The following is a 27,750-nucleotide window of genomic DNA, read 5'->3' as shown; positions in this document are numbered from 1 at the left end:
TCAAATCAATGGTATGTAGAAAAGGCATCTTACTGTCACCATTTCTTTCGTTTTTTTTTTTTTTTTTTAATATGCCCTCTTTCAAGTAATATGTAATGTCTTAAGTCGGAGTCTCTGGATTTTTTTACGATGGTTCATGGCTCTTTTAAGTTCCTGACGAAGTCAGAAAATGTGTGATAATTGTGCAATTGTCTCAAATAAATTACATGAAACATTTGTACCTCTGGGCAGAGCATTGACCCATGCAGTAGAGAAGTGGCCCGCTGAGCAGAAGTCCCACTGTCAAGGCGAACCATGTGTACTGTCTGAAGGGCCACAAGAGAGCCTGCCAGCGTGGCTCTGGTGGAGGTACCCTCAGCATGATGCAGTTCACCTACGAGTATGAGCATCAATATATATATATATATATATATATATATATATATATATATATATATATATATATATATATATATATATATATATATATAAAGGTATTAAGAAGCTGGAAAAAAATTTTAAGGTTATGGAAGGATGGAAATGAGTAGTACCTGCGTTAAGAATTAAGTGGGAGTACAAATGGGTGTGCTTGTCTTTACGAATCCTGCAACAGATGACAGGGAAGCATGAGTGAAAAGAGAGGTTTGGATGGATATCGAAGTGTGTCTGGATAGTTTTGTGTAAGTGAGAGGGTGATTCTAAATGGCGATTGATTTCAAAAGTAGAGAGTATAAGATAGGAAGGGGTACTTAGTGCCTTCAAGCATCACGGGTGAATTAGAATGAGAACATACATTGCTGGACATATGCTGAGGGGTGACTGGCTTTGACGAATACCTCTTTAATCACAAATGGATACACAATTATGAATTAAGGATTGAAAAAAGAATGGAAGGTAGAGTGTAGAGTAAAAGGCAATGACTGATTCAGTGTACGTGAGTAAGCAATTGATGAAAGAGGTGTTAGATACGAATATTATGAAAATTTGATGAATGAAGGTTTGTCATCAGATCACTATGTAGTTTTATCAAAGATATGAGTTTTATTTAGAAAGCAGGAAGATTCTTTAATTATAAACAATATCCAACTCAATCCTACATCATCTTTGAACATACTTGGGGTTTCATTCTCTCAGGATTCATCTTGGAAAGTTCATATTACCTCTCCTGTAAAATCTACTTCCAAGAAACTGGGTGTGCTAAGCCAACTACGTGCTTTCTTAACCCATGCACAGTTGTCTACTTTATGCAAGGGTTATTTTCGCCCCTGCATAAAGTACAACTCTCATGTGTGGTGAGGCTCCCCACATACAGCTCTTCTCATTAAGGTGGAGTCAAAGGTTTCTCGTCTCATCACCTCTCCTCCTCTTACTGGCTCCCTTCAACCCCTATCTCTTTGCCGTACTGTTGCATCTTTATCTCTTTTCTATCGTTTCTTCACTGGTCACTGTTCCTCTGAACTGTCTGCTTATATCCCTCCACCACTACGGTGGGTGTGTAGCACCCGTCCAGCAACAAACTCTCATCACATTCGTGTCCAACTGTCTAATGAAGATAATGTAATTTTTTTATTTCAGTTGTGTATACTAAAGAATTTAGTGTTACTCAGTGTAAGAAAACTATGGATATTTTGGATGTCTCCGAGCTGGTAACTGTTGCTTCTCCGAGAATGTAGTAGATCATTCTAGTATACTGGAAGCTTATATAAGGATGGGGAAGGGACTAGAGGAGTTTCAGTTCAGTCTGAGTTTAGTTCAGAGTCTGTGCATTTTGTGAAGATTGTATAGCTCCGGTACGTGTGAAAACAGTGACGTGTAGTCAGCAAGCAGTAAGTGTAATCATCTGGTGAATAAAGACGGCGATCTTGAGAAGCCAATGTTTATTTCCCACGCCTGAGCCGATCCTGTTGTTGCACACCGAAAGGCTGACCATAGGTAGAACAACTCACTGGGCAACGGTCTTCCTATACTGAACCACTATTGTTGAAGCCTGTGGCAGTGTGGGACGGGGACATAACAGTAAGCACAGTGTAGGTAAGTTTAGCATAATGGAGATATATGAACACTATTAAGGGAGGTAGTATGTGTGTGTGTGTGTGTGTGTGTGTGTGTGTGTGTGTGTGTGTGTGTGTTCTTACCTAATTGTATCTTTGCAGGAATGAGCCAAGCTCGTACTGTCCCGTGTCTTAAACCATATTTATTGTACATATCCTTAAATTTGTGAATTGTTTTGGCACACACTATTTCATTCGGTAGTCCATTCCATTGGTCAATTGCTCTGTTTGGGAAACTGAATTTCCTTACGTCTTTATCACCTCTCTTCTTATGCAGTTTTTTGCAGCGTCCTCTTGCTGATGCTTCTCCATGTGTTAAGTAATCATTTATGTCTATTTTCTCCTTCCCTGATATGCACTTATATAGCATTATCATGTCACCTCTTTTCCTTCCCTCCTGTAGTGTTGGTAGATTCAGTTTATTTAGTCTTTCTTCGTAGCTTAGGTCCCTTAAGCTTGGTATCCATCTTGCAGCAGCCCTTTGAACTTTTTCAATCTTGTCTATGTGCTTTTTGAGATGAGGACTCCAGACTACTGATGCATATTCCAGGGTTGGTCTAATGAATGATGTTATTATCCTTCTTAGCATGTCTTCATTTATGTATGTGAATGCTATTCTCATATTTGCAAGCAGTGTATACATGTTCCGTACCTTCTCGCTGATGTGGTCAGCTGGAGATAGTCTGTTATTCATGATCACACCTAGGTCTTTCTCTCTTTCTGATGTGTATAGGGTTTTCTTTCCTAACTTATAATCCCAAACAGGTCTTTTTCCACTTTTACCAAACTTGATTACATGACACTTGTCCACATTGAATTCCATTTGCCATGTATTACTCCATTCATGAAGTTTATTTAATTCTTCTTGTAGCTCTTTACAAGAGTCTGTGTTAGTAATTCTCCTTTGTATTTTTGCATCATCTGCAAACATATTCAGATAGCTCTCATTTCCAGTGTTACTGTTTATATCATTTATATACACTAAAAACATGATTGGTGCCAGCACTGAACCATGTGGTACTCCACTAGTCACTTCTTTCCATGATGAGTAGTTTCCTCTTAGTACTGTTCTCATTTCTCTTTTTATGAGAAAGCCTTGCATCCAACAAAACAGTTTGCCTCGAATTCCTCCTTGATGGTACAGTTTCCATAAAAGTCTTTGGTGTGGTACTGTGTCAAAAGCTTTCTTGAAATCTAAATAGATACTGTCCACCCATCCTTCCCTTTCCTGTATTGTGTTTGTTACTCTGTCATAGTAGCTCAGCAGATTAGTAACACATGATTTTCCTTTTCTGAAACCAAATTGTCTTTCTGTTATCATACTGTGTTCTAGATGGTTTACCCAAGCTTTTCTTATAAGCTTTTCTAATACCTTGCTTACAACACTGGTCAGTGATACTGGTCGGTAGTTGAGTGGATTTTGTCTATTTCCTTTCTTGAATAAGGGGACAATATTTGCTTTTTTTCAAATATCAGGTAGTTTACCTTGACTCAAGGATTTCTTGAAAATTAAAACTAATGGTTTACTTAACTCCTTTGCACATTCTCGTAGTACCCAACATGAAATTTCATCAGGACCACTTGCTTTTCCTCTGTCTAATCTACTTAACTCCTCCTGTATTACTTTTTCTGCTATTTGTATATCTGGTAGTATGTGTGGACATGCATGTTCCACATAGTCCCTCTCGAAATTTTTTTCTTCTGTAAAAACTAATTGGAAATTCTTATTTAGTGCTTCACTAATATCCTTCTCTTGTGTATAAGTGATTCCCTCGTCCGTAATTGATTGTATTATATCTTTTACTTTGGTTTTGCTTCTGATATAGCTGTAAAACAGCTTTGGTTGATCACTACTTTTATTTAATATATCCTCCTCAAACTGTTTTTGGGCTTCCCTCCTTATTCTTGTATAATCGCTTCTTGCCTGTTTGTAATTATTATACACCCTTTCACTGTTATGTCTTCTGTATCTATTCCACAAAAAATCTCTTCTTTCTTTTGATTTTTTACATTCTGTATTGAACCATTTCTGTATTTTCTTATCTGCTTGTTTGTGCTGTGGGATGTCCTTCTGGACTCCTATTTCATAAAATTCACAGAATTTTTTATATACAGCATTTAAATCTTGTCCTCTAAGCTCATTTTCCCAATCAACTTCTAAGAAATACTTCTTTAGGTCTTGATAATTTCCCTTTTTATAGTTTAGGCTCTTTTTGTAACTGTCATTGCTGTTTACTATGTCATATGCTATCCTGAAGTTATAATTTAGTACTGCATGATCGCTTTTGCCGAGTGGAGGGTGATATATTAAACTGTCAATATCATTTTCTTGCCAATAAATATTAGATCTAGCACTGAAGGTACATCAAGTCCTCTTTTTCTGGTGGCTTCCCTCACATGTTGCGTTAGGAAGAACTCTTGTACGAGATCCAGGAGCTTTTGGTCCCAACAGGTTTCTTGGCTAATTATATCTAGAGTATTCCAATTTATATTTGTATTTAAATCCCCAGTTAGTATAATTCTTTCTGATTTCTCTTCCATTTTATGTAGCAATGATCTTAAACTCTGAATTGTACTCTCTGCCAGGTCCTCATATTCATCTCTTTCTCATGTGTTTGATCTGGGTGGCATGTACAAATTGGCTACAATTACTTTACCTTCAGATGTGTTGATCTCTACTGCAATCAGTTCTACTTGTGATGGTATATCTAGTTTTATTTCATTGACTTTTAGATTTTTCTTAGATAATAATATAATTCCTCCTCCTTTTTCTAAATTTCTGTCTCTTCTCCATATATTGTATTCCTCTAAGTTTAGTATGTCATTGGATATCCTTGGTGTTAATTTTGTTTCAGTTAGGCATATTATTTGTGATTCATTTTCTCTGACATAATCATTCATCTCTAGTAATTTAGATACCATCCCATCCACATTTGAGTACATCAACTTTATCTTCTTGTTTATATACTTGTCATGACATGGTTCTACTACCTTCCTCCTTATTATTCCATCCTGTTTGTGTACCACTTTCGTACCTGCAATCCCATTACTTTGTAAAAAAAGACTTTTTCTTCTCCTCTTCCGATGTTCCCTCATTTTTTGTTTTTGCTTCCTCCCTTTTCTCTTTCAGTAATTCCAGTTCCTCTTGTGTTAGGCATCTTTTTATCCATATATTTTTGAACTCCTCTTTTTCCATAAGATTCTTTGCATTTTTTAGTATCTCTTCCACAATGTTTACACTCTGGAAAGTCACCTTTAGAGGTCTTGTCTTGCTTTTCTCATATTTCCCTAACCTTTTGTGTTCCTCTATGTCTTTACTACAGATTTCCTCTGATACTTCCTTCAGTAAGCTCATTACATTTGCCATCTCCTTTTTGTCTCTTGTGATCTTGTTTTTTACTTCTTCCTCTTCTATACCAGTGATTACTATAGATTTGTTTATATCTACTGAATCTCTGACTAACTTTGGATTGTTTTGGATTATTCTTTTCACTTCCTTTTTAATGCTTTTTTCCTCCACCTTTGTTTCTAAGTCTTTCTTTACTTTCACCATTTCAGCATACGTGGTTTCCACATCATTTTTGTAGCTTTGCACAGCTTCATTCACCTGTGTTATCTTCAACCCAATATCACTGCTCTGGTCAGTAAGACTGCTTACTTGCCTAATTGTCTCTGTGTCATTTTTTAAATCTTCCATAACACTCTCGTGATTGACTACTGTACTTGCCATTTCACTCACTTTCTTCCAAAGGGTACTCAATTCCACTGTTAGTTCATTGATGGTTGTGTCTTTCTTATTGGCCTCCCTTCCTAGTTTTTCTATTTCTTCCTTTTGCAAGTGCATCTGCTTCTTTATTTCATCAATTTCATTTTTGAAAGCCATTTCTAGTTTGTTTACACGTTCAACCAGTCTATTGTGAGTCTCCACTTCAACCAGTTCCTGGTAGAAATCATCATTTTGCTTTTTACTTTTATCCCTTTTCTTTTCCAAATTTGCTTTACTAAAGTATGTATCCATTTTGCAATACTAAAAGTGCAAAGTATATACTTACAATCCCCGTGTTGTTGTAGTCTAAACAAACCTCAGATGACTCAACATTATTCTTTTGTCTTGTTTTACTTTCCTGTTTGAACAAGTCTTGTTTACACGTATTATTTTTTTTCCTTTTAACAATGAAAAATCATTTAGTCTAACCTAGTACAGAGCTTGACTCATGCAAAGATACTAATTTAGGTAATGCCACTGGCCGTGTTGATTCGGTACGGAGCGCCGATGTCGCACGTCCTACTCGGTTGAATCCCTCTACGTGTGTGTGTGTGTGTGTGTGTGTGTGTGTAGTATGAAAAATGTATGTGGTGTACACTGGCAAGGTGTTGGATTTACAGGGACACCTTGGTGGAGTAAAGAAGTGAAAGTAGTGGTGGATGTAAGGAGATGAGCATAATTAGAAGGAATGGCTAAGGAGTTCAGGTAATAAAGCGGCAGACAGACAGAAGAGAAACGGGAATGTAAAATGGCAGAAAGCAAAGAGTGGTAAAGAAAGTCTTATTTGAACATCCATGGGCTCACATTACTTTGGAAACAGTAAAGAAAATTTGTGCAATATTTTTCATCAGCAGAAATACAGAATGTGGTACTAAAAGCTCTAGGGCTTCTTTGATGCATGTAAGGGGTAACTTAGGTAAACGTTACTGGCTGGTTGTAGTGGATTAGTGTATTGTATGCTGTACAGGAATCATGGAATGACTGACAGAAAAGGACATTAATCTCACATCCCACCATCAGCCTTGCAACGGAGATTTTGACCTACACATTCAGCTAGCACCCCTTTCCAAGTTCACCCAATTTGTTCTAGATTGTTTCAACAAAATGCAACCACCAATGTGACCCAAACTATCTGCATTACACATGAGCAAAGCATTTGATATAGTATCATACTATTTCAAGAGGCAAACTTATAGTCACAAATATAAAAGACACCGGTAAGAACTGACTGGCTAACTTACTCTATGACAGATAAGTCTAAATGTTCTACAGCATCATAAGACTAGATTCTGAGTCCCACTGGGCTCCGTCCTTCCACCCTCACTTTTAAGTCTTTTCTTGACGACATGCCAATTCACCCTCCATCAGAAACGGTACTGTCCTCTGCTGATGGCATGGCAATGTGTTCACCGTACTCCAAAAATCAACAAGCATGTGGGAAACCTCAGTATAACTTAAAACAGAGTTTGTAAATAGTATGACATACATTGCTGTGAGCATATGAAAAAAGTAAATAAATAAAATAAAATAATATAAAAATTGGTGTTCTTTCCTTATGAAAACGTGTCAAGGCTCTCATGAAATTTTTTTCATAAAATGTTCAAAGCTAAACTAAAACGATGAAAGTAATAGGTTGTCTGGTGCAAAACTGCTAGTGAACTAAAATAGCAGCAATGGCTGATAGCTTGTCTTGCTCTGAATAAAATATGTGATTGAGAACAAAACAGACTTGCAGCCAAGGGAGCATGGAAGGCCCTAACGATTGCTGAGCGTGGGAGTGTTTGAGCAAAGCCTGTCACATTGTAAGTTATGTTTCCCATTTTTGTTGCTCAAGCACTCTCATGCAAGTGGTTTCTTCCTGGGTTGGCTACAGAATGCCAGTTCTACATTTTTCTTTCATGTTCATCAAATTCTGCTTCCCTTTCAAATGTATGAATCAGTTGCTTGTCAGAGTATTTTTTTTTTTTTTTTTTTTGACGAACACTGAATAAACTTTTGCCTATGTTGTTTTAAGTGTTTTTAGATCGTTAGACTTTCTGAGCGCTCGTGCGCTCAGGCTGTCCACTTGTGGATGCCATTATATGGTATAGAAAACAGACTGTAGAGTATTAAGTAGTGAATGACCAGAAAAGAATGTTCTTTAAAACGAAAGGAGGGAAGTTAGAGGTCAAAATGAAAGTATCAGGTGAGTGAAGGGAATGGATTGTAGTGCTCGTGGAAACAGATGAGCCACTGAAGAGATTCCAACATTCCAGCAGGTTGCTGAGTCTGGTAAGAGAACGGGATGTTGAAGGGCATTGTGAAATGTATAAAATGAGTGTAGTTGAGGAGTGCATAAGACCTGTGTGTTAATATTGCCCACCTAGCAAGGCGATCATGTAATCTCCTGCATCTTTGTCTGTGTCTGTGTGTGTCTATCTGTCACGAAGATAACTCCAAATCAAGTGAGCAAATCTGTTACCTAAATATTACCAAATATAGCTGTATGACTTCATCAACCTCCGATGCTTCTTCAAAACCCAGCGTATTTGACACCATATCCAAACAATTTACCAACCCTAACCTTTTCCTTACCACTGAAATTACCGTTTTGGGTGATTGTAACATCCATAATGTAGAACGGTTTTTGCATTACGCCAGGACTGACGACACTGGTTTAAAATGCGAGCTGTTTGCAGAATTGTTTAATCTCAAGCAGTTGGTAAAACAACCACCCAAAATACCAGACAATCCTGACGATAACGCCTTTCTCTTGGACCTATTCTTGACAAATAACCCAGATCAATATAGAATAGAAGTACTGTCACCACTTGGATCCTACAAAGACAATCATATCAAAGCCTGATTAGTCAGTTGTTGCCCCAAACCTACCCGTTTTGAACCAGTCAGGGTGACCAGATGGCACTTGAATAGAGCAGAGTGGGATGGACTTAGAAACTGGTATCTTGCTGATATTCCATGGCAATCTTTCTTCTCCAGTGACGCCAATTCCCCAGTCCCACATTAATGACTTAATACAAGCTGGTAAGGAATTGCTCATACCCAGTCAACAGTTTACTATGAGATCAGATTCCCCCAGATGATTTGACAGCAGCGACTCCAAAGTCCTTAGCATATAACTTTAAAAAATCTGCATCCCTGTCAATATAAATTTGCTAGAAACCATGCAAAAGCAGTAAATAACCAACCATCCAAACTAGTGCAAAGTCCTAATGACAATTCAATATTATGGTCAACTTTCAGTTCTTTTAACAATAACAAGGCATCACAATTCCCCCATTGAAATTCTCAGATGGAAATAATATAAATGATCGACGTGGAAAGGCAAACATCCTTGCCAGCACGTTTGCCAGAAATTCTACCTTAGAGAAAGTTAGTCAGAACGCCCCTGTACTTTCTTTAGAACTTAACTTTCCCGACCTTGCACCACTTAAGATACGCAAAATCCATCCCGGACAATTAACCAACCAACAAAGATGGAATATCTCTAACGGTTTTGAAAAAGTGTTCCCCAGAACTTACTCCAGTTTTACCTAATTTAGTCAGACTTTGCATAGTATGGAAAGTATTACGCTCTATTTCATTCCCTAATTCTTGGAAAGAAACCAATATACACCCAGTTCCGAAGAAAGGAAGTTCTGTTGGCCTCTTTGATTATAGACCAATAGCTGTTACATCTTCCCCTGGTAAAGTAATTGAGACTATAATTAATAAACACATTGTGTAACAACTGGACTCCAAACACTTAATTATTGAAAGGCAGTATGGGTTTTGCCACGAAACATCCATTGTTGATATACCCAATCTCTTGACTCATGCCATCCATCAGTCAACTGACCAGTACAGAGAAACCCAAGCAGTAGCTCCTGATATTTTTAAGGTTTTTGATAGTGTGGCACCATTCTCTGCAATCCAAATTCCCTTGCTATGGCCTATCACATTATGTTCCACTAATTTCCTAAATCTCAGTGGGACACAGATAATAGTAAATGTAGATGATGTATATTCCAATTTCCACTCGATTACTGCCGGCGAACCACAAGGATTATTCCTGGCTCCACCCCTATTCCTACATCATATTAATGATCTCTTATCTATCACCCATAATCCCAGTTGCTGATATGCTGATGACTCAATCCTTCACAGCTCCTTCACACTTAGACACCCATTCACAAAGTTTTATACCTCTAACTTACATCTCAGTGCAGCAATCTCCAATAATCAAGACTTACCTAAGATCATTGGAAGGAGACAAAATAACATTGTCTCATTTAATGTTAGGAAAACCAAATATATACAGTTTACTAATAGACATATACTGCCTGATTCATATATTACCTTCAACGCAGCTAATATTCCAACATCTAAATGTATTGACATTCATACTGTTTGACTTAACAACTCCCTTAGCTGGACCTCTTATGTTAGAGCACTTGCCAAAACTGATTCAAGGAGACTTGGATTATTTACAGAATCACTAAATTCCCCACTAATGAGTAGTTACCTGTTATTTACAAGAGTCATATGCATTCTCAACTGGAATATTGCTAGGGTTGCCACCCGTTCCTTAAAATACGGATTCTTTCCGTATTGGAGAGTGAGGTGTTGCGTTCCGTTTTGAACTTATACGGAACGCCATTTGTTCCGTATTTAGCTGTCTGAATGGTCAAGCTGATGAACGTCAGTATTTTAAAACTACAGTGAGCGCATTTTTCGGTCAGTCATAAAACCAAACTGTAAAATTATGCTTTTATCAACAACAATATATATTACCAATCAATCAGGGTCATTCTTCGGTACGTGTGAAGTACGCCACATAACATGTGCGACGAGAGGTCTGTTGAGTGTCGACCCGACCGTCATACTTTCCCCCTACCCACAGACTCCAGTAACCCTAAACTTCGAGCAGAGGTGTGCTGACTTTCTCACAACTATAGAGTAAGATAAAAGGCTTCTTGCAGCAGCAAGGGGCAACACAAAGTATTCACGTAAAAAAAAAAAAAAAGTAGGGAATGGCTGATAATATTTGTTTCCCTGATTCGCTCAGAAAGTTCCATTTTTCGTAGGATAGATATATTGTTTTGTTTCTTGGAAGTAAGAGAAACAAAAAGTGTGCTAAATCTTAGTCAGTGCCAGATTAAATGGTGTTCATTGGTGATTATTATTATTATTATTTTTAGGTAGATACCTTGTAAGTTCTCCCCCCCGTGGGCAGCCACCTTGTCGTGGTGGGGGGGCTTGCGTGCTCCGGTGATCCCACAAGCCTGCCCATGGATGTAACGACATCTGGCAGGGTCTCCCATGCGGGTAGGGTTGTGGGTGAGGGGTCTGACTAAGCGCTGCCCGAAACGTAGGTTACCTGTATGGGTCATCGGTTCCGCCCTCCAGAGGGATCGCGTCAGTGCTGTCCTGAGTTGGTTGGTTGGGTGTCTGGGCTGGGGGGTGTTGGGGAAGGGGTTCTTTGCACTGATGGGAGCAAACTTTCGTATCACGGGGTGCCCTTTTTGGGACATCCTCTGGGGACGAGGTACCCCGCTCCCATCAGACTGCGCTCGGTCCCCACACTCCCTGGTAGGCGGTTTCCCTTGGCTGCTGGTACCAATTTATGTTCATCAATGTCTATATGGATACACCAGACATTTCCTTAACCCCTTAACCGCGGGGCGTCACTTTCGTGACGCTTGGGAGCAAGGGATCATACCGCGGGGCGTCGCTTTTGTGATTCTGTGTTATTTTGAATTCACCCGGGCTTTCAAGTGGGGGCTTGTATCATCTATCAGTACTGACAATGTCCAACACTAGTCAGCACTCCTAATCTCATCTGTACTCCCATCCATTGTTGACAATTTAGCCATTTCTCCCCGTTCTTGACTCCCCTCCCTACCCCCCCTCCATTACCCTATCCTCTCGCCTGCCCGGCCATGCTACGCTAAGTAAATCTTCCCTGGAATTTTTCACTGATTTCATCCATTGAAATAAGCCCTATGTCGTATTCTTATACCAAATAATATATACAAGAAAGAAATCAGGTAAGTGAGAGTGCCATACACCTGGAATTGGCTAATTATCACCTGACAACACCTCACGTGCACTCGTTTGCTAATTTTCGCTGTTTTTTTCCCCTTGAAATATGCCGTATAATCTATTTTCGTAATAAATATACATGTAAGGAGAGAAGGGAGAAGCCTAAGTGATATTTACATTCACCTGGAACTACCTAATTTATAATGTATTGTCTAGATTTCCTGCCAATCATATCAGTGCTACACAAAGCTGTTTCAAGATTTAACATTGGTAGCTCTGATTATATATCTCCTAAGTAGGCCTCTAATCTATTTTCGTAATAAATATACATGTAAGAAGGGAAGGGAGAAGCCTAAATGATATTTACATTCACCTGGAACTACCAAATTTATAATGTATTGTCTAGATTTCCTGCCAATCATATCAGTGCTAGGCTTAGCTGTTTCAAGAGCTACGTTGGTAGTGCTGAATAACCCTCAAGTAGGCCTCTCAACCCGGGCCGGCCCTCCTAGCAGTTCTCTCTCAGATTCCGAAGAGGAGGTACGGCTCATCCTCTTGCTGACTTCAGGGCCTTTTTTCACCCCCATGCAAGGGCCCTGTGACCTTTACCCCCTACTAAACCTCGTGTGGAAAGAGGTAAAGGGCTGACAATTGATAAAAGAGTGACTACGATCTTTCTATTGAGTAAAACAGTGCAAGTGGAATTGTAAATAATGTGTAAATAATGTGTAAACAGCAAGTGAAAGTAATGAATGTAAATATACGTGAACAATGGAAAATAGTTTTATAAGTTATTTCAAGTGACAGTGCACAACACAGAGTAAATAAAATAGAAATGTAAATAACGTAAATAAAATAGAGAACGTAAATAGAAATGTAAATGAGTAGTATTATAAGAATACGAGTATATATACTAGGAGTAATGAAAGTGAAAGTTTCACTCTAGCATGTCTGAATGCTATGAGTTATGAGAGTGAAGATGAAAGTGACATTCACTCTCAGTGCCAGTATACAGGACGAGAAAGTGAATGCTACGTATTTTACTGAAAGAAATTGAATCCCTACAGTGACAATAAACTAATACTACTGAAGGAAACTTATGGATAAAGACTGTAGATATATATAAGCGTTATATAGTAATAGAAATATAAAGTGTGAGGGGTTTTATGAATAATAAATGACAGACTACCATGAGCGAACTAGTGCCAGTGCGACGATCAGACGCGCTCGTAATTTCCATTGCTTTCACAGTGTTTTTTTTTTTGAGTATGGATCCCAAACTACTTGAAAATTGTAGAATAGTGTTTATAGTGTTTGTACCTGGCTGTGGTAATCATATTACGGGTTGTCGGGAAGTGTAAAGTGGAGACTTCGTTACCCTACTTCAGAGGTCTCCACAAGTCCTACGGTAACGACGAAGGCTCAACAATCATTCCAGGAGAAAGCTGAAGGTATGTGCCATAAGCATATGTAATTTTATTATTCTAGGACTAATAACTGATTTTTGGCAAATATTTTTTGAGAGTCTGTCGGAGCCCAAATAACCCCGCGGCACACGCAAGTCATTGGTAAACAAGCCCGCGGTGTAGGGGTTAACCATTCGCGTGGTCGGTGACTACCCACATGAGTCAGCATCAAGTGGTCACTCTCTGGCCAACAACCCTGTACCCTCCGGGTCGTCTGCCAAAACTGCGACTTTGGATGTTCCCTGCATCGAGTTATTACCTGGTGTCTTTGTGAAACACTCCTACACAAAGTATATAGTCCTCAAAATGAATGATGGTACTTCCTTCCGGAACCTGAACTGTTTTAAGATTCACAGTGGTCTGGTTACAGCATGTGGATTTGCCCCCAAGGTTTCTTTGTAGGGTGATGGTTCTCTATTGCTAGAAGCCAAGAATGAAGAGGAGAGTTCACGCATCCAGTCCCTAACTATGGTTGCTGATTATCCTGTATCTGTCTCGCGTCACTTGGTCCTAAATCAGTCCCGAGGGGTTGTGTATTCTCGTGACTTGATCTCGTATTCTGATTCTTCCCTCTTAGAGGGGCTGGCTCCTCAGGGTGTTGTAGGAGTACAGAGAATTATGAAGAAGGCTGATGGGGTTTTAACCCCCAAGCCCACTCTTATCTTGACATTTGACCATCTTACCTTGCCGAAGGTTATCACTGCTGCATGGTGGAAGCTAAAGGTTAAACCTTATGTTCCCCGACCTAGAAGATGCTATTATTGTCAAAGATTTGGTCACGTCCGCCGTTCTTGCAGGCGTGAAGCGTCTGGCCTTCGTGAGGTCTGTGGAAATTGTGGTGGAATTTCTCATGGTATAGATGATTGTTCTCAACCCTCTAAATGTTTGAACTGTGGAGGAGCACATGCAGCTTCCTCAAGGGATTGCGAAGTATACAAATATGAATACGAGATCATTTCTGTCCGAACGAAGGAGAAAATTTCCTTTTCTGAGGCAAAGGCCAGGGTAAGGGAGCGGTTCATTCGCCCTGGGGTTACCTTTGCTGCTGCGCTGTCTCGCCATAAAGCTACCCGGCAGGTGCCCCTTCCATCACACAATGCCCCATCAAATTCTCGGGGTTCTACTTCCCGGCCTTCTCGGCCAGGGGGTTCCACTGAGGGAGTGCAGCCTGGAAGCAGTTGTGCTTCCTCCAGGGAGGTGCCTCCTGTCTCTGGGGGTGTCCCCTCTGCAGTTATTCTTCCAGAGTCTGGGAGTGCCTCCTCCATCCCAGTTCCTCCGGTTCCTCCTGTGACAAACACCCTTGTCGATGCTACACTTTGCTTTGACACATCCAAAACTCCCGATGTCCTTCCTGTGCATCCTTGTCCTGACATATCCAAAAAAAACAGCGTCTCTCATACTTCTGTATCAGCTGCTACTTCCGTACCGACTGCTGCTCCTGTACCATCTGCCCGCTCTGCTACTGTTGCTCACTCTTCTTTACAGTGTGGCACTATAGTTTCTAATGCTTTAAGGTCTGGTACAGAGATGGAGGTTGCATCTGCCAACCTCAAATGAGTGAGGAATGAGGAGTTTTTGGGTGACTCCTCTCCTAAGGTTCAAATTTCTGTACCACATGAGGATTCTGAGGGGGCTCTTCGCTCGACAACCCAGCCAGTGGTGGCGTCTAAGTCTGTGGGTGTTCATGATGGCCCTTCTAGGATTCCCATCCCTGCCTCTTCCTCAGGTGTGGTGGGGTCTGGGTCTTTAGATACTCATAGAGTTCAGTTGATTGCTCCCTCTGATCCGTCACCCAGCGGCCAACCTTTGGATGATTTGGTTGGGAGGGGTTCAGTTGGCCCTGAGGTGCCAGCTGAACCCTCATATGGGTGTGCAGACGGGGCACATGGGTCTTCCAAGAAGGTCTCTGTGTTCGGACTCATTCTGGCGATGGGTGGGACATGTCTCGGGGTACGGGTACTTCCACCCATGGAAACTATATCTTCATTGCCTTCTCGGTTGGTAAGGCAGAGCTCCATGCCTAGGAAGAAGGGCTTTCACTCCCTTCCCAACGAGGTTGCTACATAGCTTTCTAAGTTCATAATATTTAATACTAATCACTATGGCTCAATCGGTACCAATCTGTCTTCAGTGGAACTGTAGAGGTGCCATGGCAAATTGGGAGGAATTGCAGTTATTACTCTCTGCTCTGAACCCACTATGTGTGTGTCTTCAGGAGACAATGGTGGGGGACAGACAGTTCCCTTCCATTAGGGGGTATAAAGCCTTCCATGCATCTCCTCCTGGTGGTCACATCAGTGGATGTGCAATTTTGTGCCATTCTGATGTCCCCTTTATTTCCTTTGAGATTCAGTCGTCCTTTCAAGTTCTAGCAGTACAGATGCACGTTGGGAGGTGCTATACCATCTGTTGTCTGTACCTTCCACCTTCCGTTCCTGTTATACGTGCTGATCTAGAAACCCTTATCAGCCAACTTCCACCCCCTCTCCTACTCCTTGGTGACCTTAATGGCCGCCATCCTTTGTGGGGTGACTCACTTTCAAATCCCTGGGATGATCTTCTTGCCTCTTTGGTTGGGGATTTAGATTTGGTTGTCCTAAAAGATGGAAGGCCGACCCATTTTCATGTTCAGACTGGCACGTATTCTGTCATTGACCTTACCATCTCCTCCTCTAACTGTGCCCTTAATTTTTCTTGGGAGGGTTTGGATGATCTACATGGTAGTGACCATTATCCTGTAGTGGTCCAGCCTGCTCGCTCTGTTCCTGTAGCCCGTCTGTCACGCTGGTGTCTGGACAGGGCTGATTGGTCTCTCTTTGAGGAACTATGTGTATTTGCCAACGGGTTACTGATTTTTCAACTATCGGTGATGCCGAATGTTATTTTACTAAGACCATTTTCTCAGGAGGGGTTCATTCTATCCCATGGACTTCTGGTGTTTTTTCCCGGAGACCTGTGCCATGGTGGAATGACTACTGCTCCATAGCAAAGGGAACTTACAAAGCAGCTGCTCGTCGGTATTTTGCCAATCGTAATGTTGATTTTCTAAAAATACAGTTTCGCAAAGCACGTGCTCGCTATAGATGGGTCATGAAGAATGCTCGCCGTAACTCGTGGAGGTCGTATGTTTCTACAATTACATCTTCAACTTCAATGTCTGTGGTGTGGAAAAAGGTGCGCAAGATTTCTGGTAGGTTCTCGCCCCCCTCCCCTCCGGTGTTGCGCCTTCATGGAGAACTTGTGTCTGCACCAGATGCGGTAGCCTCTGCTTTTGCAGATCAGTTTTACGCTGTCTCCAAAAAGGATCCTTCTCAGCCATTTGCCACCTTTCGTAGGAATCAGGAGAGGCTGGGTCTTGACTTTCGCTCTCGTGGCGGAGAGCTGTATAATTTAGATTTCAGCCTCTGTGAGCTACGTGCTGCCCTTTCAGAGTGTCGTGACACTGCTCCTGTGCCTGACGATATTCCATACGCTATGCTGCGTCATCTTCCGACTGATTCACTTCAGTTTTTATTGGACCTTTTTAACAGGGTTTGGAGTGAGGGCTTTATTCCGAGGAATTGGAAGTTGGATATTGTCCTCCCCTTTCCCAAGCCTGGTAAAGACCATTCCCAAGTCTCCAACTATCACCCTATCACTTTAACATCATGTGTGTGCAAGCTGTTCGAAAAGATGGTCAATGTCAGGCTTATGTGGTTTCTGGAGAAGGGTTGCTCTCTGTCTCCGTCATCGAGTGGTTTCTGTAAATTACGGTGCACTTCAGACAGCCTTATCAGGCTTGAGGCGTCAATCTGTGAAGCTTTTGCCTCCAAGCAACATCTTGTGGCTGTGTTTTTTGACCTTGAGAAGGCTTATGACACTGCCTGGTGCCATGGCATCCTCCAACAACTTCATGCCTTTGGTTTACGTGGTCGCCTGCCTGTGTTGCTTGGAGACTTCTTGACTGATCGTGTATTTCGGGTCCTCTCTGCGCCACTGTGCCAGGAGGAAGGTGTCCCGCAGTGGAGTGTCTTAAGTGTTTCCCTGTTTGCAGTGGCCATTAATGGTATTATTGACACTGTGCCTGCTGGGGTATCCTCATCCCTTTATGTGGATGACTTAGCTATATGGTTTTCTGGCTCCCGCATGTCTGCTACTGAGCGGTGGATGCAACTTGCCTTGGACAAGATTTCTGCCTGGGCCACTTCCAAGGGTTTTCGGTTTTCCCCTTCAAAGACTGTGGCTATGCACTTCTGTGGGATGAGAGGGGTACACCCGGACCCTGATCTCCAGCTTTGTGGCAGGAGACTCTGTTATGTGACAGAGACGAAATTTTTGGGCCTGACTTTTGATTGTCATTTGACATGGGTCTCACACTTGGCAAATCTTAAAACATCATGTATGAAGGCTCTCAATCTATTGAGGGTTCTGTCCCATACCTCTTGGGGTGCTGATCGAAGGACACTCTTGAATTTGTTTCAGGTATTTGTAACCTCTAAGCTGTCATATGGCTGCGAGGTATATTCCTCTGCCACAGAATCAAGACTAAAAACTCTAGATGCTGTCTATCCTACTGGTCTTCGTCTTGCAACTGGGGCTTTTTGGTCCTCTCCAATTCCCAGCTTATTGGTGGAAGCTGGTGTGCCTCCCTTAGATATACTGCGTCAGTCTGTTGCAGTACGGTGCTGGCTCCGGATTCGTCACCTTCCAGACTCACTTGTCTGTGAGGGTGTGACGAAACAGTCTTGTCTTTTGTGTTATAGTAGACACCCTCGCATGCCTCGTTCATTTGGCTATAGGGTTCAGGATATAATGGAGGGGTTTGGTTTGTCGGCAGTACTTGCCAGTCCTGTTCGGATCCTGAGGGTTGCGCCTTGGATATTGCCCAAGGTGACTTTCTGCAGGCCTATTGCAGGTTCAAAGGATTTTGTCGCTCCTCATTGTCTTTTAAGGTTATTTTTAGAACATTCTTCTAGTCATGGTGGTTCTGTGCCTGCGTATACTGATGGCTCTAAATCCGCATCAGGTGTTGGTTATGGAGTGGTATTTCCCAATTTTAGCCATGGAGGTAGTCTTCCTTTGGTTGCCTCAGTTTTTACTGCGGAGTTGTCTGCCATCATTTTAGCCTTGAAGTTGGTGTTTGTTCATCCTGACAATTATTTTACTATTTTTAGCGACTCTCAAGGGGCGCTTTTGGCACTGGACTCTTTTAACTCTTCCCATCCCTTAGTTTTAGCTATTTTGGAGTGGCTGTTCCTCATTCGTCGTCGGGGAAAGAGAGTGGATTTTTGCTGGGTTCCCGCACATGTTGGTGTGGTGGGCAATGAGACTGCGGATGCATTGGCCAAGGCTGCGGCTACTCAACAGCCCCCAACAGAATATCCGCTTCCTGCATCTGATCTAACACCTTACTTGCGGGACAGAATGCATGTGTGTTGGCAGAGACGCTGGGATGGTGTTGCTCATAATAAGCTGAAAGAGGTCTTCCAGAGAGTGGTTGTGCCAAGGGTTCTCCCTTCCATGCCTCGGCGATTGAGGTAGCTCTTGCTAGGCTTCGCATTGGGCACTCTCGGCTTACACATGGGTTCCTGATGAGTGGCGAGATTCAACCGTACTGTGATGATTGCTTTGTTCCCCTTACTGTCCATCACTTGCTGGTCGAGTGTCCAAGTTTGGGGGACCTGCGTCGGAGATTCCTCCATAAGAATACAGGGGTAGATGGTGCCTACTGTCTCTCCTCGATGCTTGGTGGAGCCCATAGCGTTTTTACTGATGTTTTTGGTTTTCTTCAGGAGGCGGGCCTCCTTCCACTTTTATAAGAAATTGTTTTCACTTTTAACTATTCTTTTATTATTTTCAGTGTATTATTTCTAGAAAATATTATTACCTATGCACAATTTATTTGCCATGTGTTTTAGCTTGTTGTCCGGCGGCATATGACCTTAGCAGTTGCGCCGCCAGTTTCTACTACAATCAATCAATCAATCAACCTTGTAAGTTCTCAGATTTAAATGAAGAATTACTACCTGCAAAATTTCATTCAATAGGTAAGGCTTTCTCGATTGCTGGAGCACATTTTCCAACAGACAGATCTTGAAAAAGTTGCATTCAGCCATTTTGGATCTGACATTATGACATTACATTACATTACATTACAATACATTACATGACAATACAGTGTAATATGAAACTATTTTCAAAGGCTATTGTAACTTAGTATATGAAAAAATCCTTGTGCATTTTATTATACACCATACTGTGTTATGAGCATGAATGAATGTAAATAAACACGATGGTTTAGTGTCTTTGGCGCAGCATATCATTTAATTTAGAAATTCCAGAGACTAGTCATGTCAGTGATAGCTGGTCTTATAAATAATACATGTCGTTAGAATTAAAACATGTCCTCGTCACCCTGATGTTTAGTGCAGATAGCCTCAAAATGCCCCTGAAGTAAGACATATTTCAAAAAGTTTCTCGTTGGGGGGAACACCTACCTTCCCATCGTCCCCCCCCCCCCCGGCTGGATAGGCTGTCTCCGCTTGCCATTATTATTCCCTTACACAACTGCGTTCCTTATTTTTCTGAGCTCGAGGTGGCAACCCTAAATATTGCTCACCCTCGTGGAGTGGATGCAGAGAGGTTGCACTAAACAACTTGGCAAAATTCAGAACAGTAATGTAAGAATTATAAATTACCCTGCAATTTCAAGTAAAATACTGCCCCAACAAGTAAGATGGAATGTTGCCTCCCTTGCATTATTATAGATAATTTTATGGCAAGTGCTCAGACGAAGTTGCATCCATTGTGCCACCTCTCCACGCCTCTCCCCATGCTACATGGACATCTGGTAGTGCTTATGACTGGACTGCCACACTGCTATATTGCAAAACCTCTGCCTATTAATTACAATTATTATATTCCCTGCACTGCATCTCTTTGAAAATCATTTCCCCAGAATAGTCTTCCTCCATACTTCAACCTACTGTACACCAGGTCAAGTCCAACTGTTACAGATTTTTTATTAATGGAAGACATTTGTAATCCTGTGTAGGAATTATTATTATTATTATTTTTTTTTTTTTTTCCCACCTCTCTTCATACCACGTGAATCATAGCTACCACACAGGTGCATGGTGTGACAAAATTGGTAACAAAGTTATTAAGTTGACAGGAAACATTTCAGGACACAAAACAGCCACTCTAACATATCTGAACTTGTAATTAAAGTTTGCTTAAATAAAAGTTAAACGCTGCATTGTAGTTTCTGATCCAAAGAATGTGTGCAGTTTCATAATGAGAGGTGTTTCTTAAATTTATTTTATTTGTCGGAAAGTAGTAATAACAATAATAAAAAGGCATTTTCTGTGAGGTAAATGCAACTGAGCATTGCTAACAGCTTATGGAATCATACATGTTACTAGAAATGAAAATTATAAGATAACTGATAACAGACTAATGCTCACGTTTTGATCATATGGAGAACTAAAATGTTGGAAATCCATACGGCCCTTCACACTTGCAATGAAAAGGCTGGCTATGGCGAGGTCTGCAGCGTTACTCCCAAGCATGCCAACTATCCCATTCCACGTTCCGTTTGGCTGACGAGCCCCCCACACTTCCCCTGCAGGACGCAGACATCAATAATTGATATAGCACCAGTACTTTCTGAAATACTGATTTAAACTCTTTGCTTTGACAAACATGGTTGGAGGAAAGGTACTGTAATATTTTGTGACAAAAATACTGGTACCAAAGAATCGAACCACAAGATGTTAAAGTGTATGCAAATAGGCCTATTTACCTTATTTCTTACATCCTTATAGCTAATAACCTAATAATAATGAGTCATTCGTAACGGTATTTTGCAAATAATATAAGAGATGTAAAAGATGATATTATGCAAAATAGATAAGAAAAATTATTTCTGAAACTTAATACACCATTAAGATATACACTGGACGCTTCCTTTCATGTTTTCTCACCGAAAAAATGAACTATTGTAAGATCAGAAGTAGTGGTGGAAGACAATCAGCATCTGGGGATATGACTTATATTTTTTGCATCTCTTTCTCTCTCTTTCTCTAGTTAGATAGATAGATAGACAGATAGACAGACAGACAGATACAGATATAGACATACCATAGATAGGTAAATGTAGATATGGATACATTATCATCATCGTCATCATCCGGACCTCCTTTCCCACCCTAGGGCAGGGTGAGGAATAGCACGTCCAGACAGCCTAAGTTTGCCCAATCCAATGGGCCACACTTCCATTCCCTCATGTTTCAAGCCCCCTGAATATATATATATATATATATATATATATATAAATATATATATATATATATATACATATATATATATATATATATATATATATATATATATATATATATATACATATATACATATATATATATATATATATATATATATATATATATATATATATATATATATGCAAGTATATATGCAAATATATATATATATATATATATATATATATATATATATATATATATATATATATATATTTGGAGAAGAACAGGGAGGCTTTAGGAAGGGAAGAGGTTGCGTAGATCAGATATTCCTTCTTAGATCTTTAGTGGAAAAGTTTCTAGCGAAGGGAAAGAAGTTGTATGCGGCTTTCATGGATTTGGAGAAAGCATATGACAGGGTGGATAAACAAGGATTGTGGAAAGTATTAATAATATATGGAGTAGATGGGAAGTTGTTGAATGCTGTGAAGAGTATGTATGATGGTGCTAAGGCTGCAGTGCGTGTGGAAGGTGAACTAAGTGAATTTTTATCTCTGAAGATTGGGTTGAAACAGGGATGTGTCATGTCTCCATGGTTGTTCAATCTGTACATGGATGGGGTAATAAAAGAGGTACAAGGTAGAGTAGTGGATGTTGGAGTGGCCCTGGTGAGAGAGGATAGTGTTTGGAAACTCCGTGTACTGTTGTTTGCAGATGATAATGTGTTGTTGAGTGAAGACGAAGGGGAGCTGCAAGGCTTGGTAGATGAGTTTGGGAGACTGAGTAAGAAACGGAATCTAAAGGTGAATGTAGGGAAAAGTAAAGTGATGGTCTTTGAGAGAGGTGAAGTCAGTGAATGTACAGCGAGGTTGGATGGTGAGGAATTGGAAAATGTGAGTACGTTTAAGTACTTGGGTAGTGTGATGAGTAAGGATGGAGGTTTGGAAGGTGAAGTGCTTGGAAGGGTACAGCAGGGAAGAAAGGTTACTGGTTCTTTGAAAGCAGTGATAAGAGACAAGGAAGTGAGCATGGAAGTGAAAAAGTTACTACATGACAGTATTGTGATACCAACTCTAACATATGGATGTGAAGCTTGGACGTTGTTGGAAAGACACAAGTCAAGAGTGAGAGCAGTGGAAATGAGTTATTTAAGAGAAGCCTCCGGAGTCACATGGAGAGACAGGCTGACAAATGAGGATATAAAGAAGCGTTGTGGTGTAGATGTGGATGTGATAGGAAGCGTTAGGAGGAACACATTGAGGTGCTTTGGCCATGTGGAGAGGATGGAGGATGAAAGACTGACGAAGAGAGTGTATGTGAGTGAGGTGGAGGGGGTAGGAGGGAGGGGGAGGCCGAGGATGAGATGGAGAGATGGGGTGGAGAGGTATATGAGAGAGGGGTGTGTGAGTTGGGAGCATGGCAGTGAAATGGCGGGGGACAGGGCGACGTGAAGGCGTTTTGTTTGTGGCCACCCCAAACGGGATTGAGGCGTCTGGCAATAGATAGATAGTATATATATATGTATATATATATATATATATATATATATATATATATATATATATATATATTTTGTTACATAGCCTATGATTTCATCATCCTTTGTGTAATTCTAACGTACAGTATGCTGCATGTTTGATCACGAGCGTGTTCTACCTCACTCCCCCCTTTTACCCTTATAGTAGAGTAAGTCGTTCTTTCTGTTGTTCAGAGCAGGATTGTGAACTCTTTGTCCACATGGCTTCATTTGCACGTCCATCTTACAAGTTATATCAAGATCTGCCAGCCCCTATATAGTGAGCTCAGTCTCTGCATTTATTGCCACTTAGATCTACTCCTCATTTTGCTCACATCTCTGTCCTCCCCTGTACAGTTGTTATTATTGTGAGTGCTCAGGAAGTCTCCAACCATCTAGCAGCTGTGTAATTTGAGTATAACTGTTATTGCATTTTTTTTCTTGTACTGTATAGCATAAGGTGTTGATTCGTAGGCCTAGTAAAGTTTTTGTAATTCATATTGTCAGCCAGTGGTAATATTTTGTATTTGTAATAATATATCTTGCATTCACTGAGTATTATCTGGTTTTCTCATTGTATCAGGGCTGACTTAGATAAATTTACTCTTGCTAATTTCGTGGTAATAGAGGCTATTGCAGTTAACAATATATTTAACCTGTTTTTTGCCATTACATTATCCTTATGAGTCCTGAATGTTTTGTTGTTAGTTTGAGCATTAAACTTTAACTTGTAATTTTACCTTACTCTTTTGTTTTGAACCTGGAACTTTACGGGACAGTAGTGATTTTTAGTATTCTCACTTAAAGTGTACATTATCTTTCTCTGTTCTGTAACATAAATTTGGCGACCTCTTATAAGGATATTCAGGATATTATCATAAGGATATTGCTTGATATTTTGTGACTTTGATTTATTCATGATGTTTACTATTACTATGCTTGATGAAGCCAAAGATTTTTTGTCAAATGTGCAAATAGTGTGTGATGTAGAAAACAGAACAAAGAATGAACTTAAGCTTGTTGCTCAACAATTGGGAATTGCAGTTCACTCTCATCATTCTAAAGATCAAATTGTTGGCATGATTAATAAAAGCTTGTTTATTGTAACTCCTCCAAAAAAGCAAACGCAGATTGAAATAGCTAAGTTACAGCTAGCTCTGCAGGAGGTTCGTGTTAAGGAAGCTGAATTTCAAGCACGTGCTAAGGAGGCTGAGTCTCAGGCTAAGGAGGCTGAGTCTCAGGCTCGTATTCAGGAATCTGAGTTTCAGGCAAATGCTAAGGAGGCTGAGTTTCAGGCTCGTGCTAAGGAGGCTGAGTTTCAGGTACAAGTTGAGATTTTGATGTGGATAAAAATGTTAAACTTGTCCCTCCTTTTTATGAATCTGATTTAACAAAGTATTTTCAGTTGTTTGAGAGGGTAGCTACAGGTTTTAATTGACCCAAAAAGTATTGGCCAGTACTCCTTCAAACTGTTCTCACCGGTAAAGCTCAAGTAACTTATGCATCTTTGCCTCAGGATCAATCTGATAATTATGATGCAGTTAAGAGCTTGATTCTTAAGGCCTATGAGCTTGTTCCTGAAGCCTATAGAGTAAAATTTAGGACAACTTATAAGCAAGATAAGCAATCCCATGTTGAGTATGCAAAAATCAAAGAAGATCTGTTAGAGCAGTGGTTAAATTCTAAGAATGTGGATTCTGATTTTGACAAATTTAAGCAGATGATTTTGCTGGAGGACTTTAAAAGGTGTATTAATAAAGATGTAAGCCTATATCTTGATGAGAAAAGAATAGATAATTTGTCTGATGCTGCAGTTTTAGCTGATGAATATGTTCTCACTCACAAGAGATATTCTAGAGAAAAAAGGAAAGCTGAGAGTAAGTACGTTGCCTCTACTCAGAGTACAGGTAACAGGAAAGAGAATAAAGATGATGTTTCTCAGGAAGTAAATACCAACTTCACCTCTAGATTTCAGAAAAGTAAATGTACTTGTAGTAAGCTTGGTCATACTACGGAGAAATGTTTCAGGAGACAGCGTGATGTGAACAAAAAGGAGTCTTTAAATATTCAGTCAATTGGTCTAGTGCCCACCCTTGAGAGTTTCCAGAATTCTTTAACTGATTTAATTGAACCTGCTTTGAGGGGTAAATTAAATTCTCATGATGGAGCTCCTCTTTTGAGCAGTAACGTGGGTGACACTCTCAAGAGTTCATGTGCTAATTTCCTGTCTGATGGTTTTGTCAGTCCTCTGGACAGTAATGACAGGAAATCAGTTAAAATATATCGTGATACAGGTGCTTGCTAATCCCTTATGCTGATCAGTGTTCTAGGCTCTAATGTTAATTCCTCTGATGAAACTGTAATCTTACAAGGTGTAGGGAATAATTACTTCTCTGTCCCTCTGTGCAGAGTGAATTTAGAGTCTGGTTTTGTTAATGGTTCCGTTATGGTTGGGTTGGTTGAGACACTCCCAATGTCAGGTGTAACTTTCTTACTTGGAAATGATATTGGTGGAAGTCAAGTGTGTCCAGCTCCTCAGTTGTCTAGTGAGCCAGTGGCTACGACCCAGGATTGTGATGTCCCTGATGTGTTCTCTGCATGTGCTGTCACTAGGGCTAAGTCTAAAGTTACTGGTGACTTAGAGGATAATGATGATGATGATGTTATCCTAGCTGACACTTTTCTTGCTAATTTGGACCACGCACCAGATGAGGCAGTACCCCGTAGTGTTGATAATTTGTCTCGTCAAGAGTTGGTTGAGTTGCAGGTTGCTGACCCTGAGTTGAAAGGTCTAGCCAACTCTGCTTGCAGGGAGGAAGAGTCAGCTTGTGCTTCTACTTGTTATTATATAAAGTCATGAATACTTATGAGGAATTGGAGACCCCCAACACCATCAGCCGACTGTGAATGGGAGGTTGTACATCAAGTTGTCATCCCTCGTGTTTGTAGGCAGGATATCATTAGAGTGGCTCATGATTCCAGTTTGGCAGGACACCTTGGAGTGAGGAAGACTGGCATGCATTTTGAAACACTTCTACTGGCCAGGTATCTTCAGGGATGTTTCCTGGTATTGTAAGTCTTGTCACACCTGTCAAGTTGTGGGGAAGTGTAATCAGACCGAAAAGGTTGCACCTCTAGTTCCCATTCCTCCTTTTGAGGCGCCATTCACCCGTGTGTTGGTGGATATTGTGGGCCCTCTTCCTAAGACTTCTTCAGGATTTTCTTATGTGTTGACCCTGATTGATATGGCTACTCATTATCCTGAAGCCATTCCACTTAGAAATATCTCAGCAAAGAACGTGGTTAAGGAAATGCTAGGGTTCTTCACAAAGTTTGGTCTGCCCAAGGAGGTACAGTCAGACCGGGGAAGTAATTTCATGTCAAATGTTTTCAAGCAGTCTCTGAAAGAGTTGGGCATCACCCAGATCACGTCTTCAGCTTACCATCCCCAGACCCAAGGAGCGTTGGAGAGATATCATCAAACACTTAAATCGATGCTCAAGAAATACTGTTTGGAACATCAGAAAGACTGGGATAAAGGTCTTCCATTCGTTGTATTTGCCGCAAGAGAATCTCCAAATGAATCACTGGGCTTCTCACCCTTTGAACTACTGTTTGGCCATGAAGTAAGAGGACCCCTTAAGCTACTCAAGGAATGCTGGCTGTTGGAGGAAGATGACGTCAACCTGCTGGAGTATGTGATGAAGTTCAAAGAACGGCTGTCCACTGCTTTACAGCTGGCGAGAGAGAATTTAGGAGCTGCTCAGGAGATGAAGACTTGGTATGATAAGAAGTCCAGGTTACGCCACTTTCAGCCAGATCAGGTTTTGATTCTGCTACCGCTGCATGGGCAACCTCTTCAAGCCAAGTTTATTGGTCCTTATTTCGTGGAGAAGAAACTCAGTGATGTCAACTATGTCATCACCACACCAGATCGTAGAAAGAACAAGCAACTTTGTCACATCAACATGCTAAAGTTATATCACAGGCGGGACGAAAATAACCCAGTCTGCACTGTAGCTGTTCCACCCGAGTCTGCAAGTGAAGTTCTCCCATGCAGCATGAGCCTGAGTGATAGTTTGGGGAAGAATCCTGATATCATGAATGATCTCCAGACTAAGCTTTCTCATCTACCTCCCGAGGAAAGGCAGGAGTTTTCGGCATTACTGCAGGAGTACCCGCAAGTGTTCCGTGCCACTCCAGGAAGAACCACTGTGTTGATGCATGATGTCGATGTTGGAGACGCAAAGCCAATTAAATTGCCTCCCTACCGTGTGAACCCAGTGAAAGTTCCTCTCATCCAGAAGGAGCTTGGCTACCTGTTGGAACACAAGATGATTGAGCCCTGTCAGAGCGAGTGGTGTTCTCCTGTCACTCTAGTCCCTAAGCCAGGTGGATCACAGCGGCTTTGCATCGACTACAGACGTGTTAATCAGATAACCAAAACAGACACCCTCTCCCTCGCGTGGAAGATTGCATAGACAAGATCGGAAAGGCTAGGTACATAAGTAAGTTTAATTTGTTAAAGGGATACTGGCAAGTACCTATGACTGAACGTGCTAGGGAGATCTCATGTTTTGTAACACTAGGAAAGACTTTTCCATGTTCTGTAATGCCATATGGTATGAAGAATGCACCAGCCACATTTCAGAAGCTCATGAATGTTGTAACAGAGGGTTTGGCAGGGTGTGTTGTTTATATTGAT

General features: G+C 40.8%; 1 protein-coding gene across 1 annotated transcript in view; it reads right to left on the bottom strand.

Moving 5' to 3' along the window:
- Positions 1 to 202: 202 nt before the first annotated feature.
- The window catches only part of LOC145396980 (glutamate receptor ionotropic, delta-1-like), a 159,733-nt gene continuing 132,185 nt past the window's right edge, over positions 203 to 27,750 (bottom strand). Inside the window, exons 4-5 of the mRNA XM_080270209.1 lie at positions 20,732 to 20,889; positions 203 to 373 (exon numbers count right to left, since the gene is read on the bottom strand). Coding sequence (XP_080126335.1) covers positions 203 to 373; positions 20,732 to 20,889 — 329 coding nt within the window. The remainder of the gene's footprint in view (positions 374 to 20,731; positions 20,890 to 27,750) is intronic.

The sequence above is a fragment of the Coenobita brevimanus genome, chromosome 40 (genome assembly GCF_032717465.1).
Source record: "Coenobita brevimanus isolate Jiangsu-jjx chromosome 40, ASM3271746v2, whole genome shotgun sequence".
In the NCBI taxonomy this organism is placed as follows: domain Eukaryota; kingdom Metazoa; phylum Arthropoda; class Malacostraca; order Decapoda; family Coenobitidae; genus Coenobita; species Coenobita brevimanus.
This window is presented reverse-complemented; position numbering and strand designations above follow the sequence as displayed.